This window comes from Rhinatrema bivittatum, chromosome 11 (assembly GCF_901001135.1).
Source record: "Rhinatrema bivittatum chromosome 11, aRhiBiv1.1, whole genome shotgun sequence".
Lineage (NCBI taxonomy): Eukaryota > Metazoa > Chordata > Amphibia > Gymnophiona > Rhinatrematidae > Rhinatrema > Rhinatrema bivittatum.
In genome coordinates this window covers 18850838-18867381 of record NC_042625.1, presented here as the reverse complement: position 1 = coordinate 18867381, position 16544 = coordinate 18850838, and the positions used below count along the sequence as shown (strand labels likewise).

At 43.3% G+C, this 16544-nt stretch overlaps 1 protein-coding gene across 4 annotated transcripts in view; it reads left to right on the top strand.

Annotated features, from left to right (window-relative positions):
• GRK3 (G protein-coupled receptor kinase 3) overlaps positions 1–16544 on the top strand; it is a 551671-nt gene that overhangs the window by 113864 nt on the left and 421263 nt on the right. For 3 of the 4 annotated variants that reach the window (XM_029620117.1, XM_029620115.1, XM_029620116.1), the window contains exon 2: positions 16378–16454. In XM_029620117.1, coding sequence (XP_029475977.1) covers positions 16378–16454 — 77 coding nt within the window. Of the gene's footprint in view, positions 1–16377; positions 16455–16544 lie in introns of those variants that run through there. The other variant, XM_029620118.1, reaches the window with a different exon arrangement.

Genomic DNA, 16544 nt, shown 5'->3' with positions numbered 1-16544 from the left:
GGTTCCGATTCCAATTCACATCACTAATTTTTTTTAGTGAGGCCCGCGTCGATAAAAAAAACAACAACCCACCCCGACCCTTTAAAATTACCCCCTTAGCCTCCCCCACTCTCCCGACCCCTCCCCCCCAAAACTTTTTACACATACCTGGTGGTCCAGGGGGGCCGCGGGGAGCGATCTCCCGTTCCCAGGCCATCAGCTGCGCTAAATAAAATGGCGCTGCAGGCCATCCAGTGCTCCTACCATGTGACAGGGGCCGGCCAATGGCACGGATACCCTGTCACATGGTAAGGGCAAAGGGCCATCGGCACCATCTTTATGAGTGGCAGCCGATGGCCCGAGAGCGGGAGATCGCCCCCCGCGCCCCCCCCCAGACCACCAGGTAATTTTAAAAGGTTTTGGGGGGGGGGGGGTCGGGAGGGTGGGGGAGGCTAAGGTGGTCGGTTTAAAGGGTCGGGTGGGTTTTTTTTTTATCGGGCCATCGGCGCCATTTATATTAGTGGCAGCCAAAATGGCGCCGATGGCCCGAGAGCGGGAGAGCGGGAGATCGCGCCGGGACCCCCCCACTGGACCACCAGGTAATTTAACATTTTGGGGGGGGGGTTCGGGAGGGTGGGGGAGGGTAAGGGATTGGTTTTAAAGGGTCGGGGTGGGTTTAGGGGTTGTTTTTGTGTGCCGGTTTTCCCGCCCTCCCCCCAAATAATTCCCGTGCCCGATTTAACGATTTTTGACGATAAATCAGGGGAATTTGTATTGTATCGCGCACTCTAACGATTTTTGACGATTTATCGACGATTTTTTTAAATCGTCAAAAAACGATTTACATCCCTAGTGGCCAATGTAACCCCAATATTTAAAAAAGGCTCCAGGGGCGATCCGGATAACTATAGACCAGTGAGCCTGACTTCAGTGCTGGGAAAAACAGTGGAAACTATTCTCAAGATCAAAATCGTAGAGCATATAGAAAGACATTGTTTAATGGAACACAGTCAACATGGATTTACCGAAGGGAAGTCTTGCTTAACAAATCTTCTTCATTTTTTTGAAGGGGTTAATAAACATGTGGATAAAGGTGAACCAGTAGATATAGTGTATTTGGATTTCCAGAAGGTGTTTGACAAGGTCCCTCATGAGAGTCTTCTAAGAAAACTAAAAAGTCATGGGATGGGAGGTGATGTCCTTTCGTGGATTACAAACTGGTTAAAAGACAGGAAACAGAGAGTAGGATTAAATGGTCAATTTTCTCAGTGGAAAAGGGTAAACAGTGGAGTGCCTCAGGGATCTGTACTTGGACCGGTGCTTTTCAATATATATATATAAATGATCTGGAAAGGAATATGAGTGAGGTTACCAAATTTGCGGATGATACAAAATTATTCAGAGTAGTTAAATCACAAGCGGATTGTGATACTTTACAGGAAGACCTTGGAAGACTGGAAGATTGGGCATCCAAATGGCAGATGAAATTTAATGTGGACAAGTGCAAGGTGTTGCATATAGGGAAAAATAACCCTTGCTGTAGTTACACAATGTTAGGTTCCATATTAGGAGCTACCACCCAGGAAAAAGATCTAGGCATCATAGGGGATAATACTTTAAAATCGTCGGCTCAGTGTGCTGCAGCAGTCAAAAGAGCAAACAGAATGTTAGGAATTATTAGGAAGGGAATGGTTAATAAAATGGAAAATGTCATAATGCCTCTATATCGCTCCATGGTGAGACCGCACCTGGAATACTGTGTACAATTCTGGTCGCCGCATCTCAAAAAGATATAGTTGCGATGGAGAAGGTACAAAGAAGGGCAACCAAAATGATAAAGGGAATGGAACAGCTCCCCTATGAGGAAAGGCTGAAGAGGTTAGGGCTGTTCAGCTTGGAGAAGAGACGGCTGAGGGGGGATATGATAGAGGTCTTTAAGATCATGAGAGGTCTAGAACGGGTAAATGTGACTCGGTTATTTACACTTTCGAATAATAGAAGGACTAGGGGGCATTCCATGAAGTTAGCAAGTAGCACATTTAAGACTAATCGGAGAAAATTCTTTTTCACTCAATGCACAATAAAGCTCTGGAATTTGTTGCCAGAGGTTGTGGTTAGTGCAGTTAGTGTAGCTGGGTTCAAAAAATGTTTGGATAAGTTCTTGGAGGAGAAATCCATTAATGGCTATTAATCATATTTACTTAGGGAATAGCCATTGCTATTAATTGCATCAGTGGCATGGAATCTTCTTAGTGTTTGGGTAATTGCCAGGTTCTTGTGGCCTGGTTTGGCCTCTGTTGGAAACAGGATGCTGGGCTTGATCTGACCCAGCATGAAAATTTCTTATGTCCTTATGTTCTAACAGTAGCCGACAAACTAGATCTCATGTTTTGTCTACAAAAATCACCAAGCTATGGAATTGTGCAACTTCCCCATTACCCTGTCACCATTGAATCAGCAATGAAAAGGGCAAAAAAATCAAGGCTGCAATCTAACTCGCCCCCAGGAAAAAATCAAAAACTATTGTACGACTTCAGGAAGAAAGTTTTTTTTCAAAGTTCGATGCTGACAGCATCCAGCAGCACCAGTTTTATATGGTGCAATAGTTGTATGAGTGTTTTACAGTTGCTAAAACCATACATCAGAAGGGAAGAAGGCCAACTGATCTCACCTCAAGCTCTTTATGAAATGGAGGAGGGATGCTGACATTTCCTAAGGTCAGAGTATGAGGAATTTGACACAGTGGCGAGAACATCAGCAGCCTCAATAGTGGTAAAACGCATGGCGTGGCTGCGAGCAAGCAGCATAAGAGAAGATGTGCATGACAAGTTGACAGACCGTTGGTGTCCAGTCAAGCATGCCACAGCATTTAAACCCTCAATATAAGAGACCCTTCTTCTCAGGAAGATCATACCAACCATATCAGACCTACTGGAGGGTTCCATATCAACCTCCACATCCTCAGTCTTGCAATCCCATAGACGTCAAAGGGATAGATGCCAACAGAAACAACTGCCATAGCCAGCGGCAAAACTGCAACAGAATTTTTAAAATCACCACCACCACAGCAAAGAACACCAGTTGGGGGCAGAATCCAACACTTTGCAAACTACTGGTCCACAATTAGCACAGACCAGTGGGATCCAATACAGAAGGGTTATCACCTAAATTTCAAGAGCCAGCCTCTGACACCTCACCTGGCGTTATTCCCACTCGACCGTTCCCAAATGACCCTTCTACATTTGGAAGTGCAGTCCCTTCTGAAACAGAACGCCATACAAGAACTAGCCCACTCTCAGTGCAGTCAGGGCTATTACTCCAAATACTTTCTCATTCCCATGAAATCCGGACATTTGCAGCCTATCCTAGACCTCAGATCTCTCAACAAATACCTGCACACTGAGAAATTTAAATGACATCTCTAGGAACCATCTTACATCTTTCATTCAACCATGAGACTAGATGTGATCCCTAGACCTCAAGGATGCCTATGCTTATACCCCTATGCATCCATCCTCTTGGTGTTACCTCTGCTTCAGAGTGGGAGAGAAACACTATCAGTGCAAGGTGCTCCCCTTTGGCCTGTTGTTAGCCCCAAGAGTTCTCACAAAGTACCTAGCTGAAGCGGCAGCCTAATGCCGTTTTGGAATAAGGATATTTCCTTACCTGGATGACTGACTGATAACAGCCCCCTAGAAAGATACTCTATGCTCCCACACATAGTCATCTGTTACCTGCCTGGAGACACTAGGTTTCATAATAAATTATGAGAAGTCAAACCTCAATTCAACCCATCTCACTTCAGTCCAGAGCTTTCCTCCCAGAAGACTGAGCATAAAACCTTCATAACTTAACAAATTGCCTCCAGCAACAGACCCGTACATTGGCATGTCAGATCCTAACATTACTGGGACAGCTAGATGCAGCAATTCATGTAGTCCATTTAACCCATCCACATACACGATGTCTGCAGAGGGGTTGTGAGTACAGTGGAATCAATTCCTACAACCCCTTTCATCCAGAATTCTCATTACCGAGTTCAAGAAGATGGATATCCATCAAGAAATATTGAAAGTGGGAGCCCCATTTCAACCAGAAAGGCATCAGATCATACTCACAACAGATGTCTACATTTGGGGCTGGGGAGCCCTTCTCTTGCAGTTCAAAATGCAGGGGCTATGGTCACCCCAAGAATCATTCTACCAAATAAATCTATTAGAGATAAGAGCAATACAACATGCACTGGAAGTTTTTCAACACATGCTTTGGGAAAAGAACATAATGATTCATACTGACTATCAAGTATTACAAAAGCAAACAAGGGAAACAGGTTCTTAGATTCTCTGCCAAAAGACACTGAAGATCTGGAACTGGGCAAATGTCAACTTAGCGATCCTGCAGGCAGCTTATCTTCCTGGAATTGCAAACACGGAAGCGGACAGACTCGGCAGAGTTTTCTGACAACATGAATGGACCTTATCGTAGGAAATAGCTGATTGCTTGTTCCATCGATGGGGATGTCCTTAGATAGACCTGTTCGCCAGAGAAAGGAACAGGAAGATGACCCATTTTTGCTCCATACGTTTCAGTCCATACAGAGAGACTCCAGACGCCTTTTTAATTTCATGGTCTCAGGGGCTACTCTACGCTTTTCCCTCTGATTTCACTAATAGCCAAAACAGTGCGGAAACACATGTGAGACCGCACCAGGATGATTTTAGTAGCCCCAGTGTGGCCCAGACAACCTTACATTTACATTTATTTGAATTTCTGGATTGCCTAACACAAAAGGCCTAGACGATGAACATCTTGGTATGAATATCTCATACAATTTTCAGTAAGTCCCCTGCAAAGGCTGGGGAACAGCCCAGCACTGCTAACTCAGGAAGAAGGCTTGTTCCTTCACCCTTTACAAGCTTCACTCAATTTCATGGCAGGGATGTTGAACACTCAACACTAGCGCATTTGCATTTATCTAGTGAGGTTGAGAACATCCTAGTATCGGCAAGAAAACCATCTACATGCCATAACTATGTCTTCAAATAGAGTTATTATTCTGCGTGGTGCAAAGACTATTTCATTGATCCACTTACCTGTGAACCTCATCATCTCTGAAATATCCTTTTCAAAAAGGGCCTCTCAACCTCTTCCAATGGACTAAATCTAAGTGCAATAGCAGCTTATCAACAAGAGAACGTAAATTCTATCGTTTATACATCTGCTCATCTCCCGATTCATGAAAGGACTCATGTATATCCTCCCATTAAAAAGCCTCCAGTACCTTGGGACATAAATCTAGTACTCAGTTTTAATGGTACAATCATTTGAACCTTTGGATAAAGCTGAACTAAAATACTTGATGTGGAAAGTAATTTTCTTGGTGGTGATTACCTCTGCTAGAAGAGTGAGTGAATTACAAGTGTTGGTGCTCTTCCCACCATACCTACAATTTTTCCAAGACACTGTAGTCCTACGGAACCATCCAAAATTCTTGCCAAAGGTAGCATCAGTATTCCACTTGAATCAATCCATCCCACTTTCTTCTCAAAGCCACATAAGCAGGAGAGGGACTGACAGCTGCATACCTTAGACCAGAGCTTTCCAAACTTTTCATGTTGGTGACACACTTTTTAGACAAACATAATTTCGGGACACAGTAATTCAGTCTACTAGTAAACCAGAGGTTAAAGGTTAAACGAACGAAACATATTTCGACAATTTATGTATGTTTCCTTAAATATATACATAAATAAAATGTTTCACGACACAACCTATCTCATGAAAACCTTAAATTTATATTAAAAATATATATTCCAAAATTCATGTTATTGTTATAATTTATGAGAAACAATAATAAAACAAATTGTCTGTCCCCCACACACTCATCTCTCTCCTCCCCCCAGCACATGTCTGGCCCCCACACACTCATCTCTCCCCCTCAAGCACATGTCTGTCCCCCCAGCACGTTTGCCCCCCACTCACTCATCTCTCTCCCCCCAGCACATGTCTGGCCCCCACACTCATGTACCTCGTCTTTTTGATTGTTGCCAGTTAAGTGCTTCACTCCCTTCCATGATCACCAGACACTGCTGCTTGCAGTCAGTACTCCTCATGGCCAGGCCTCATCGGCAGCAGCAGCCAATGCAAGGATGGCTGGGCTCGTTCCACCCACCAAGCCCCCCCAAAAAACGCGATTGACAGCAAAAATCACCCAATAATAAGCAACCCATAAACTGAAAAAAAAAAGTGAATCTCTAGAAAAAAAAAAGCCCAAACTCGCATCAGTTGACCGGGCTTGCGCGACACACCTGCACACTGCAGGCGACACACTAACGTGTCCCGACACACAGTTTGGAAAGCTCTGCCTTAGACTATAAATGAGCGTTAGACTGTTACAAAAGCAGGATGCAAAATCATAGACAATCCTCTTGGCTCTTCAAGTTTTACAGTCCCAATAGATTGGGAGCAACAATTGTAAAGTGAAATCTCTCTAACTGGACAACATGCTTAATATGCAACACTGCTGTGAGGCGCAGTCCCTTACTCTGTTGCATCCTATAAAGGCACATCAAGTCTGAGTGATGGCAACTTCTATAGAACAATATAGAACATTTGCAAAATGTGCCCATAGAAGAAATCTGTAAAGCAGCCCACCTGATCATCTGTTCACATCTTCACATCCCACTTCTGCCTAGACAAATTAGTAAATTCAGATGGCAGTATTATACCAGCTATCGTCCAGATAGATGCTGTCCACAGAGGAGTCTGGGTTGTACAAAAAAAAAAAAACCAACTTGCCTAGATGAGGCCTTAATTTTTTTTTCAGCCCTCAGCTTGGGACTCTCCATGCAGTATGGCTAATTCAGCCTGCTTATTGAAGAAAAAAGCAAGTTTGCCTACCATAAATAGTGTTTTCCATGGGTAGCAGGATGAATTAGCCATGTGTTCCCGCCCTCCTCCCTAGACAGCATTTGTACATCTCTGGATATCTTCTTTGCTTAGATATGAACTAAGGAGACTTCTAGAACGATTATTTGTGTGGGAACCGCTGCACGTGCACAGTAGGGCAAAAACTAAAGTTTTGAGAGAACTCCGCCTAGTGCCACCTAATGATGTCCCCCATGCAGCATGGGTAATTCATCCTGCTATCTATGGAAAACAGTTTACGGTAAGTAAACTTGCTTTTCTGAGAACATGTGTGCCTCTTCTTCTAGAGATTCAGCATGAGACCCAGCATGCTGTAATTAATAGGCAGCATGCAGGGCATGGATAGCTGGGACCCGCTTTGTGCAGTTCACACTTTGCACACTGCACCTCCTCATCTTCCCTCTCTTGAGCCTCCTCATTTTTCATTCTCCATCTTGTCTCCAGGCTGAGTGAGATGGGGACAGCGTGCATTGAGCACTAGCTGTGACTCACTCGATGAGTGTTGGGCAGTAGTGGAGGAGCTCTGGCAGCTACATGCAGCAGCCAAGGTAATTAACTGAGCCAGCTGCTCACACCACACTGATTTCTCCTGTCTCATACACTTGTATATAGAGGGAGCTGGTCCATTGGATGAGTTCATGTATGTCTCTGCCATCTCTCTCCCTTCTTTCTAAAATTTGAAAGAGACTGGTGGGGTTTTCAGTGCTTCTGTAGCTCTTTGTTTGGCCGTATCCGTCCTCTTCATGTCTTCATTGCCTGATCCATGGAAGTTGTTGTGCCATACCACATTTTTGTTGATGTAGGTGTGCTTTGGGCTTGAAAAGATTGGAAAGCAGTGTCATAATTCAGTGGTATTCATTTCTAGCCAATGTTCCCTCTAAGGATTGGGTTGCCCTTGAGCAAACATTTTTTAGTTTATTACTGTGTGAGCACTACTTTCTTTGATGCAAAAAAACTATCAATTTTATGCTCACAGCAAACCAGTCCTTGGAGAAAACATTGAAGCATCAATCACCCAAACTTTCCCACATACACACACACTAACACACTTGCATATTCACTCTCATACTCTGTCACACGCATATATGCTCATTCTCACAAATATAAACTCACACTCTCATTCCTCTCATTCACTCCCCAGACTTACGCACACATGCACACTCACTCACTACCTGCAAACCCTTCACTGCCAAATACTTTGCTGCAGGGTGGTTTGTTCTGGGTTGTTTTTGTGGGACTTTTGTATTTTTTTTTTGTAAGAAGCCTATGAGGCCCCTGGATGGTTTGCTCAGGAAGAAGTTTTGGGGAAACCTTTTCTTGTGGGGTCCTCGGTAGGGAAGAACTTGCCCCCTCTGTAACCTTCTCCAAGAGCAGAGGAATGAGCTGACCTGCAACAGTGTCCTTCTGGTGTTTGGATCTGTTTTGGGGAAGAAGGACTTTTTATTAGATGTCTAGGAGGAAGAGTTTTGGCCCCTCCCTTCCTGTCTGGAAACAGGAACATTGAGAGCTTTTGTTCCATGTGGATCCTTTCCATCTTGGGATTCATGAAAAGAGAGAGAACTGTGAGTAATTCCATCTTGCACCTATTGAGGGCACCCATTTGGAGTCTTCAACCCTTGGGGAGAGAGGATTTTGGACTCTCTGTGCTGACTGTGTTACCATTTTACCAATTTTGGAGGGCTTTTTCCCCCATCCACACAAGGGATACCTTGTCCACTTGGGATCCTCATTTCTCCAGACCCTGGAGATGAGTTTCCCCTGCCCTGGTGATAAGAAACCCATGCACAGATAGAGGTAAGTACTGTGAACCCTAAAGACCAGTTGTGGTGCTAAGGATTGTGTTTTGAACTGTTCCATTTACTCATCTGATTCACCCTCAGTAAAGTATTTTCTTTTGGACACTCTAATAAAGTCTCTGGTGTGTATTTTGGCACTATTAGCACTCACAGCAGTAAAAGGTTCACCTCTTAGGGAAAGTAGTTAACAAGGTACCCTGTCACTCTGGGCCCTGAAAGGAAATTTCCTTCCCTAACAAAGAGCTCAGGCCCTGGGGGATAGAGACTTGTATAAAGAGCTTGCCTGTGTGATCCAGTCCCAAGAAGTACAAATATTTTTATGGCCCCATCAGTGTTAAATCAGCACCAGGAGATGAGATTATCTTTGTATTACTAGATAAAAGCTAGTCTTTTAGGGAGTAATTTTAAGATTAGCCACATAAGTATGAAGTTTATGGGTACTTTTTACCTGCAGGCTTTGCAATAATCTTCAGTGAAAGTAAACAGTACTTATGGAAGGAGTCTGAAAACTACAGGCCAGTTAGTCTGACCTTAGTGGTGAGTAAATTTGAACATAGGAAATGCCATATTGGGTCAGATCAAAGTCTATTAAGCCCAGCATCCTGTCTTTGATAGTGGCCAGCCTGCATCACAAGTACCTGGTAGATCCCAAAAAGTGGATAGTATTAGCTTTCTTTAGTTTACTTGGCTAATGTTTTATGGATTTTTCCTCCTGGAATTTCTCCAAAGCTCTTTTAAACCCTGCTATGCTAGTTGCAATGGAATTGCTACTAAAATAGAAGATACTGCAGTATCTAGATTCCAATGGATTACAGGATCTGAGGAAGGATAGTTTTACCGACAAATCTAATCTGTTTCTTTGACTCTGTGACCACAGAATTAGATAAGGGGAGAGCGCTAGATGGAAGTGCATTTGGATTTTAACAAGGCCTTTGACATGGTTCTGCATAAATGACTTAGAAACAAATTGAGGGTTAGAAACTGGTAGAGTGTGAGGACCATCAATGTTTACTTTGTTTGAAGAAATGATGGAAGCAACTATAGTGGTCTGATTAAAATTACATATTAAGGTGACTGATGTGAAGACTGGTTGAAATAAAGATACACACTTTTTTGGTGAACGGTGGGATTCTGAGAAGATTGTGAAGGGATATTACCCCCTGAGGAAGCCTGTTAGGTGAAACGAGAGTCCCTTATTGGGGGACAGTAGGATATTGAGCACAATTTTATTGCAGCAGGCTTCTAATGAGATAAGAAGATATATGTGGAACAGATTGGTTCATACACAGAACTGATGTTTGAGGGTCAGTGTTGGAATGACAATTGAATGGCCTTAAATGTATTTCCCTAAGTTGTAGGGATTTGTTTGAGTAAAATAAAATAGTACAGAATAATTTTGCATTAGTGATTTTAAAGTGCAATATTTGTAGTATATCTCTGTGATAAATACATGTGAATATTTCTTTGATAAATATGTGTGGAATGGTTTTATGTGAATGAGTGTAGGAGTAGATGGGTATGAATGAATGAGTTGGAATAAGAACATAAGAAAATGCCATACTGGGTCAGACCAACCGTCCATCAAGCCCAGCATCCTGTTTCCAACAGTGGCCAATCCAGGCCATAAGAACCTGGCAAGTACCCAAAAACTAAGTCTATTCCATGTTACCATTGCTAATGGCAGTGGCTATTCTCTAAGTGAATTTAATAGCAGGTAATGGACTTCTCCTCCAAGAACTTATCCAATCCTTTTTTAAACACCGCTATACTAACTGCACTAACCACATCCTCTGGCAACAAATTCCAGAGTTTAATTGTGCATTGAGTAAAAAAGAACTTTCTCCGATTAGTTTTAAATGTGCCCCATGCTAACTTCATGGAGTGCCCCCTAGTCTTTCTACTATCCGAAAGAGTAAATAACCGATTCACATCTACCCATTCTAGACCTCTCATAATTTTAAACATCTCTATCATATCCCCTCTCAGCCGTCTCTTCTCCAAGCTGAAAAGTCCTAACCTCTTTAGTCTTTCCTCATAGGGGAGCTGTTCCATTCCCCTTATCATTTTGGTAGCCCTTCTCTGTACCTTCACCATCGCAATTATATCTTTTTTGAGATGCGGCGACCAGAATTGTACACAGTATTCAAGGTGCGGTCTCACCATGGAGTGATACAGAGGCATTATGACATTTTCCGTTTTATTCACCATTCCCTTTCTAATAATTCCCAACATTCTGTTTGCTTTTTTGACTGCTGCAGCACACTGAGCCAACGATTTCAAGGTCTTATCCTCTATGACGCCTAGATCTCTTTCTTGGGTTGTAGCACCTAATATGGAACCCAACATTGTGTAACTATAGCATGGGTTATTTTCCCCTATATGCATCACCTTGCACTTATCCACATTAAATTTCATAGAAACAAAGAAATGACGGCAGAAGAAGACCAAACGGCCCATCCAGTCTGCCCAGCAAGCTTCACATTTTTTTCTCATACTTATCTGTTTCTCTTAGCTCTTTGGTTCTATTTCCCTTCCACCCCCACCATTAATGTAGAGAGCAGTGATGGAGCTGCAACCAAGTGAAATATCAAGCTTGATTAGTTATGGGTAGTAGGGGAAGTAACCGCTGCAATAAGCAAGCTACACCCATGCTTATTTGTTTTACCCAGACTATGTTATTCAGCCCTTATTGGTTGTTTTTCTTCTCCCCTGCCGTTGAAGCAGGGAGCTATGCTGGATATGCGTGTAGTATCAGTTTTTCTTCTCCCCTGCCGTTGAAGCAGAGAGCTATGCTGGATATGCGTGAAGTATCAGTTTTTCTTCTCCCCTGCCGTTGAAGCAGGATGTGCATTGAAAGTGAAGTATCAGGCTTATTTGGTTTGGGGTAGTAACCGCCGTAGCAAGCCAGCTACTCCCCGCTTTGTGAGTGCGAATCCTTTTTTCTTCTCCCCTGCTGTTGAAGCAGAGAGCTATGCTGGATATGCGTGAAGTATCAGTTTTTCTTCTCCCCTGCCGTTGAAGCAGAGAGCTATGCTGGATATGCGTGAAGTATCAGTTTTTCTTCTCCCCTGCCGTTGAAGCAGAGAGCTATGCTGCATATGCGTGAAGTATCAATTATTCTTCTCCCCTGCTGTTGAAGCAGAGAGCTATGCTGGATATGCGTGAAGTATCAGTTTTTCTTCTCCCCTGCCGTTGAAGCAGAGAGCTATGCTGGATATGCGTGAAGTATCAGTTTTTCTTCTCCCCTGCCGTTGAAGCAGAGAGCTATGCTGGATATGCGTGAAGTATCAGTTTTTCTTCTCCCCTGCCGTTGAAGCAGAGAGCTATGCTGGATATGCGTGAAGTATCAATTATTCTTCTCCCCTGCTGTTGAAGCAGAGAGCTATGCTGGATATGCGTGAAGTATCAGTTTTTCTTCTCCCCTGCCGTTGAAGCAGAGAGCTATGCTGGATATGCGTGAAGTATCAATTATTCTTCTCCCCTGCTGTTGAAGCAGAGAGCTATGCTGGATATGCGTGAAGTATCAGTTTTTCTTCTCCCCTACCGTTGAAGCAGAGAGCTATGCTGGATATGCATTGAAAGTGAAGTATCAGGCTTATTTGGTTTGGGGTAGTAACCGCCGTAACAAGCCAGCTACTCCCCACTTTGTGAGTGCGAATCCTTTTTTCCACATTTCCTCTTGCTGTTGTAGCTTAGAGCGATGTTGGAGTCACATTAACCATGTGTATGTTTATTGAATAAGGGTATTATCTCCAGGCAGTAGCCGTCATTCTGGCGAGCCACCCACTCTTTATTGACGGCCTCTTGATTTTATGGATCCACAGTGTTTATCCCACGCCCCTTTGAAGTCCTTCACAGTTCTGGTCTTCACCACTTCCTTTGGAAGGGCATTCCAGGCATCCACCACCCTCTCCATGAAGAAATACTTCCTGACATTGGTTCTGAATCTTCCTCCCTGGAGCTTCAAATTGTGACCCCTGGTTCTGCTGATTTTTTTCCTATGGAAAAGGTTTGTCGTTGTCTTTGGATCATTAAAACCTTTCAACCTTTCATCATTAAATATTATGATATGAATGTTGTGTTTTTAATAGTGTGGGGTACTGGGGTGTTGGATTATTTTGTTTATAAGAATCCCACTGTATAATGACAAATCGTATTGTTAAATGAGCATAAAAAGCTGTATTTACAATTATAATTATATTTGTATTTTGTACAAATTGAATCTGAATCTATGAAAGGAAGCTGAGATTAAAGTATTATATTTTTTTTGTGATAATTGTAAACATTGATATACTCTCATTTTTGTATTATTGACTCTTAAACATTGAGGGTATTGTAATATATCATCTGCCACTTGAGTCGGAGGTAACACAGGTTAATAGCAAATGGACATCACCCCAAGGACAAGAGTTTAACCAGTGGTTTGCCACAGAGATTGGTCCTCGATACAGTTCTGTTTACAAATTTTGTAAGTGATATTGTGGAAGGGCTATCAGGAAAGGTTTGCCTTGTTTGCAGATGATACCATAATCTGCAAAGTGTTACATTTAGCACAAACACAGCATAAGAGAACATCATCCCTATGTGAAGCATGGGGTGGCAGCTTCATGTTATTGGGATATTTATCATTGGCAGGGACTGGGGTACTTGTCAGGATAGAGGGGACCATAAATGGAGAAAAATTACAGAAACATTCTTGAGGAAATGCTGCTGCCTTCTGCAAGAAAGATGGAAGTTCTCCTTTTAGCATGACAGCGACTTAAAGCACCCAGCCAAAGCTACACTAGATAGTCCTGGGGGAATTCTGTGCTACTGCGGAGCGTAGAATTTGCGCAGAATTCCCCTCCTGTGCAGAATTGCCAAATTCTGCGCAGAAAATAGCAGAGGAGTTCCCCAGCATGCCGCGAACGGAGTGCGCAAAGACGACTGCCCGCGTGTGACGCGGGACACGCTCCGCTCGCGGCGAAGATGAAGGCCTGGGCACGCCATTCGTGGCGAAAATGGAAGGCCCCCGTGTTCCGCGAACATAGTGTGCTCCGCTGGTGGTGAAGAGAAAGGCCTTGGTGAAAAAGAATGTGTGTGTGTGTGTGTGTGTGTGAGAAAGTGGAGGGGGTGTGAGAGAGGAGAAGGAAGGGGAGGGGGTGTGAGAGGAGAGTGGAGGTGCGGGCGAGAGAGAGCATGGGAGGTAAGAGGGGGGGATGCTTGAGTATGGGTTTCAGAGAGAGGGAAGCCTATATGAGGAGATTGTGAAGGGGCGTGTTTGTGTGTGAGAGATTGGGAGCTTGTGTGTATGAAAAAGGGATCGTATGTATGTGAGGGCGCTAGCCTGTGTGAAGGGATTGTGTGTGTGAGACAGTGTCTGTGTGAAGGGGTCATAAGAGAGACATAGGTAGCTTGTGTGAGGGTGTATGTGTGAGAGAGAAAGGGAGTTTGTGTGGGTCTGTATGCAAGAGAGAGGGTCCTGTATGAGGGGATATGTGTGTGTGCAAGAGAGTGAGGGAGCCTGTATGAGGGTGTGTGTATGTGTATTAGAGAGAGGGAGCGTGTGTGGGAGAGGGAGGGCCAGAGGGAGCCTGTGTGAGGGTCAGTACTGAGAACGGGGTCAAAGTCTGGGACTGGCGATTAGAGTGGAAGAGGTTGAGCCTAGAGGTGGAGGGGAGAGATACTGGCAGGTGGAGGAGTTGGGGCCTGAGAGGGCAAAGTGGCCAGGGGAGTAGGGAGAGTGAGTGGTAGGGACACTCTTACAGGGAATTTCTAGGGAAATTCTTCTCAAAATATTTAAAATTCTGCATCTTTAAGTAATAACTTTTTTCTGTAATAATTTAAAATGTACTTACTTAAAGACTGTTATGTAAATTGTGTTATTTTGACCAATGTAAAGTTTGCAGAATTTTAAGTTTTTGTGCACAGAATTCCCCCAGGAGTAACTAGAGTGGCTAAGGAACAAAAGAGTAAATGTCCTGGAGTGGCCCAGTCGAGGCCTGACCTCAAGCCAATCAAAGATTTGTGGCATGACTTGAAGATTGCTGTCTATAAATGCTCCCCAAAGAACTTGACAGAGTTTACACAGTGTTTTGTAAGAAATATCTGTATAATTTAGAGAGAGAGAGAGAGAGTCAGAAAAGTGTTATGAAATATTTCCATCCTGGAAGATGTTGTGAAATCAAGATAAGGTGAGGGATAAATACAGTGAATCCCTAGTGGCATGGAAATGAAGAACCGAGGTAACCTGTGATAACTTTTGATGTAACATGTCTGTATGGGGGTAGCCTCCTCAGAGCAGTAGTTACAACCCTAAACATTTGCTCATCAGACTGGATACTAGATAGACCATTATTGTATCTGAAAAATGCTAGATCATGACGTGTTCACTTGCATCATTATTCTGTTACCCATCTGTAGGACTGGAAGTGTGAAAGCTATTTTAAATGTTAGGTTTATCTATATCCCTGTTCTGCTTCATAAAATCCTCTTTACTTGTGCATACAATTGAGATTCTCTGGGTTTAGGGTTTTTTTTTTTTTTTTTAGCAGGAGGTTTGATTTTCCTATTTTGGCAATGATCATTATATCAGGAGAAGGAATGGTCTATAGGTTAGAGCAATGGGCTGAGAACCAGGGAAATGAAGGTTCAAATTCAACCTCCCCCAGTAGTAACATTCCTTGTGGCCTTGGACGAGTCATTTTAACTCCCAGTGTTTCAGGTACCCACTTTAATGTGAATTTTAAAAGCCCTACGTGCACCGAAATTAGGGGATGCGTGAATAAGTTGGGCCAGTGCGTGCCGAGCGGACTTACAAAGCTGCCCGGATACGCACGTCCGTGCTGCTGCGTGCACACAGGGTGGGGGCATGGGCGTTCAGTGATTTTAAACTGAAATTTGCATGTAAATATGAGCACTGGCGCACGCAGGGGGTCCCCTGCCAAATAACTTTACTTCTTTTATGGGTAACAATTAAATTGTAAAATAAAATAATCTCGGCAGATTAGTGGGATTTTAAAAGTCGGGGCTATCGGGGGAAAGGAAGGCTATTAAACTAGGGGGTTTGGAAGCCCCGTCTCTTAACTGTTAAGAGACGGGGAAATCGTCACACATGCCTTTTAAAATCTCCCACTTATGCGGTAGAAGCGGCATTTGCGTGCACAGGCGTGTGCCCACATAAAATTGAGCGCACATGTGCATGTGGTCGGGGTATTTTATAATATGTGAACATATATGCGCATATGTTATAAAATAGCTGCATCCCTGGGCGCAGGCCGACGAACGCACTCCTAACGCACCACTTTGAAAGATACCGGGACACAATTATTCTAGCTGAATGCTGTGTGCTGCCTTGAGCATTATTTTCGAATGTTATTACTGTGTCCCCAAAGGGGTTGAGTGGCTAGGCATTAAATCTCTAGTACTGTACAGGTTTCCAATCTCAGCCAAAAGGTCAAGAATGAACCAGCCTCAATTTTTTGCTCAGATGCCATGCTTAGATTGTAGCCAGAAGGGAAGTGAAGCAATTAGTGCTACCTTAGAGGAGAATACCTTTTTGGAGAAAATTCATTAAAAATTAAGCTCTCTTCATGAATCAACTCTGTGTGAGGTCTACAAAATTAATTCAGCGAGGTTCTAGTTCAGGAATGAGGATCCTATGATCATTAACCTCAATCTTATTTTTGCTTTTCAGTATTCGAAGTGTGATGCAGAAATATCTTGAAGAAAGAGGTGAACTGACCTTTGACAAGATTTTCAATCAGAAGATTGGTGAGTTGTATACTAGTGAATTTTCTCAGATTTTAAGCTGAGCCATGTGCTGCTGAGTGACTGTGTCCAGATTTGTTGAATAGAAATGAG